The sequence below is a fragment of the Triticum dicoccoides genome, chromosome 5A (genome assembly GCF_002162155.2).
Source record: "Triticum dicoccoides isolate Atlit2015 ecotype Zavitan chromosome 5A, WEW_v2.0, whole genome shotgun sequence".
NCBI lineage: Eukaryota > Viridiplantae > Streptophyta > Magnoliopsida > Poales > Poaceae > Triticum > Triticum dicoccoides.
The window spans coordinates 660,948,533-660,949,711 of record NC_041388.1 but is presented as its reverse complement, the minus strand read 5'-3'; the positions used below and the strand labels follow the sequence as shown (position 1 = coordinate 660,949,711).

Genomic DNA, 1,179 nt, shown 5'->3' with positions numbered 1-1,179 from the left:
AAGAACTAACTTAACCTGAGTGGTGTATGGGTGGAATGGCTTCTTTATCCAGGATCTTAAACCTATTCTTCAGAGCTCTGAATGCCCTCTCAACAGTTACTCTAAGGCTGAGTGTCTGAGATTAAACAACTCTTGTGCAGTCCTAGGATAGTTCCTACCAGAGAACTCATTGAGATGGTACCTGGTTTTCCTGAAGGGTGGAAGAATACCCGGCCGACATGCATAGCCAGCATCTCCAAGGTAGAACTTGCCATCGGGGATGTTGATCCCATCAGGTCGACTCATGCTGTCACTGAGAATGTTAGAATCATGCGCTGACCCCTCCCAGCCAGCCAACACATATGTGAACTTAAGATCAAAGTCAACAACAACAAGCACATTCTGGCTTGTGTAGTGCTTCCTCCCCCTGTATGCTGCAGACTGTGACCTAGGAACTCTGGCAGTGACATGAGTACCATCTATTGCCCCAATGCAATCCTGAAAATGGCATCACAAGCATGTGTTAGTGCTCAACTTGAACAATACAAGCATATCAAGCCATGAAAAATGTATATTGTCAATGCTCACCTCGAAGTATGGATACCACCTTGGGCTTCCGTGAATCTTGGGTGGAGTCTGACCAGATGGTCTCCTGATCATCTCTCCTCTAAGCTCCCCAATAGCAAAAAGCACCTGCTTGAAGTACCTAGAGATGGTCCCCATTGATCTCCTGAACGTGTTGTGAATGACCCTGAACCTCTGGTTATGGCCAACAACATGGAGGAACATGACCACTTGCTCTTCAACACTAGTGTTGATGCTATCTTGTAGCAGCCCCCCTGCTCCTGAAGGTCTCGACAAGCCTGGCAAATGGTGCTCTTTTCATTCGAAGCATCCATAGAGCCTCGATGTCATTGCAGTTGTAGATGTAGTTCAGATTTTGGATCCTCTCCTGTTCCCGGAGAAACAATGGACAATAGCAGATCAAAGGTCTCCCAGCACGACGAACAACTCTATAGTGCATGAACATGACCCATGCCTGAATCACACTAATCAGTGTTGCTGCCTGGATTATCAGCCTCATTCACGTGTCCATAACCTAGTCGACATCGACGGTTCATTCAGTGGGAAATCGATCCTACACCTAGCCTAACGGCCTAACCACCGAGCTAACAAAGGGGGAGGGGTGCTGCTTACCAT

The 1,179-nt window shown here is 47.3% G+C and overlaps 1 protein-coding gene across 1 annotated transcript in view; it reads right to left on the bottom strand.

Annotated features, from left to right (window-relative positions):
• Positions 1–768, bottom strand: part of LOC119300361 — a 29,203-nt gene extending 28,435 nt beyond the window's left edge. The window contains exon 1 of the mRNA XM_037577347.1: positions 568–768. Within this exon, the coding sequence (XP_037433244.1) occupies positions 568–768 (201 nt within the window). The remainder of the gene's footprint in view (positions 1–567) is intronic.
• Between the last annotated feature and the right edge of the window lie 411 nt (positions 769–1,179).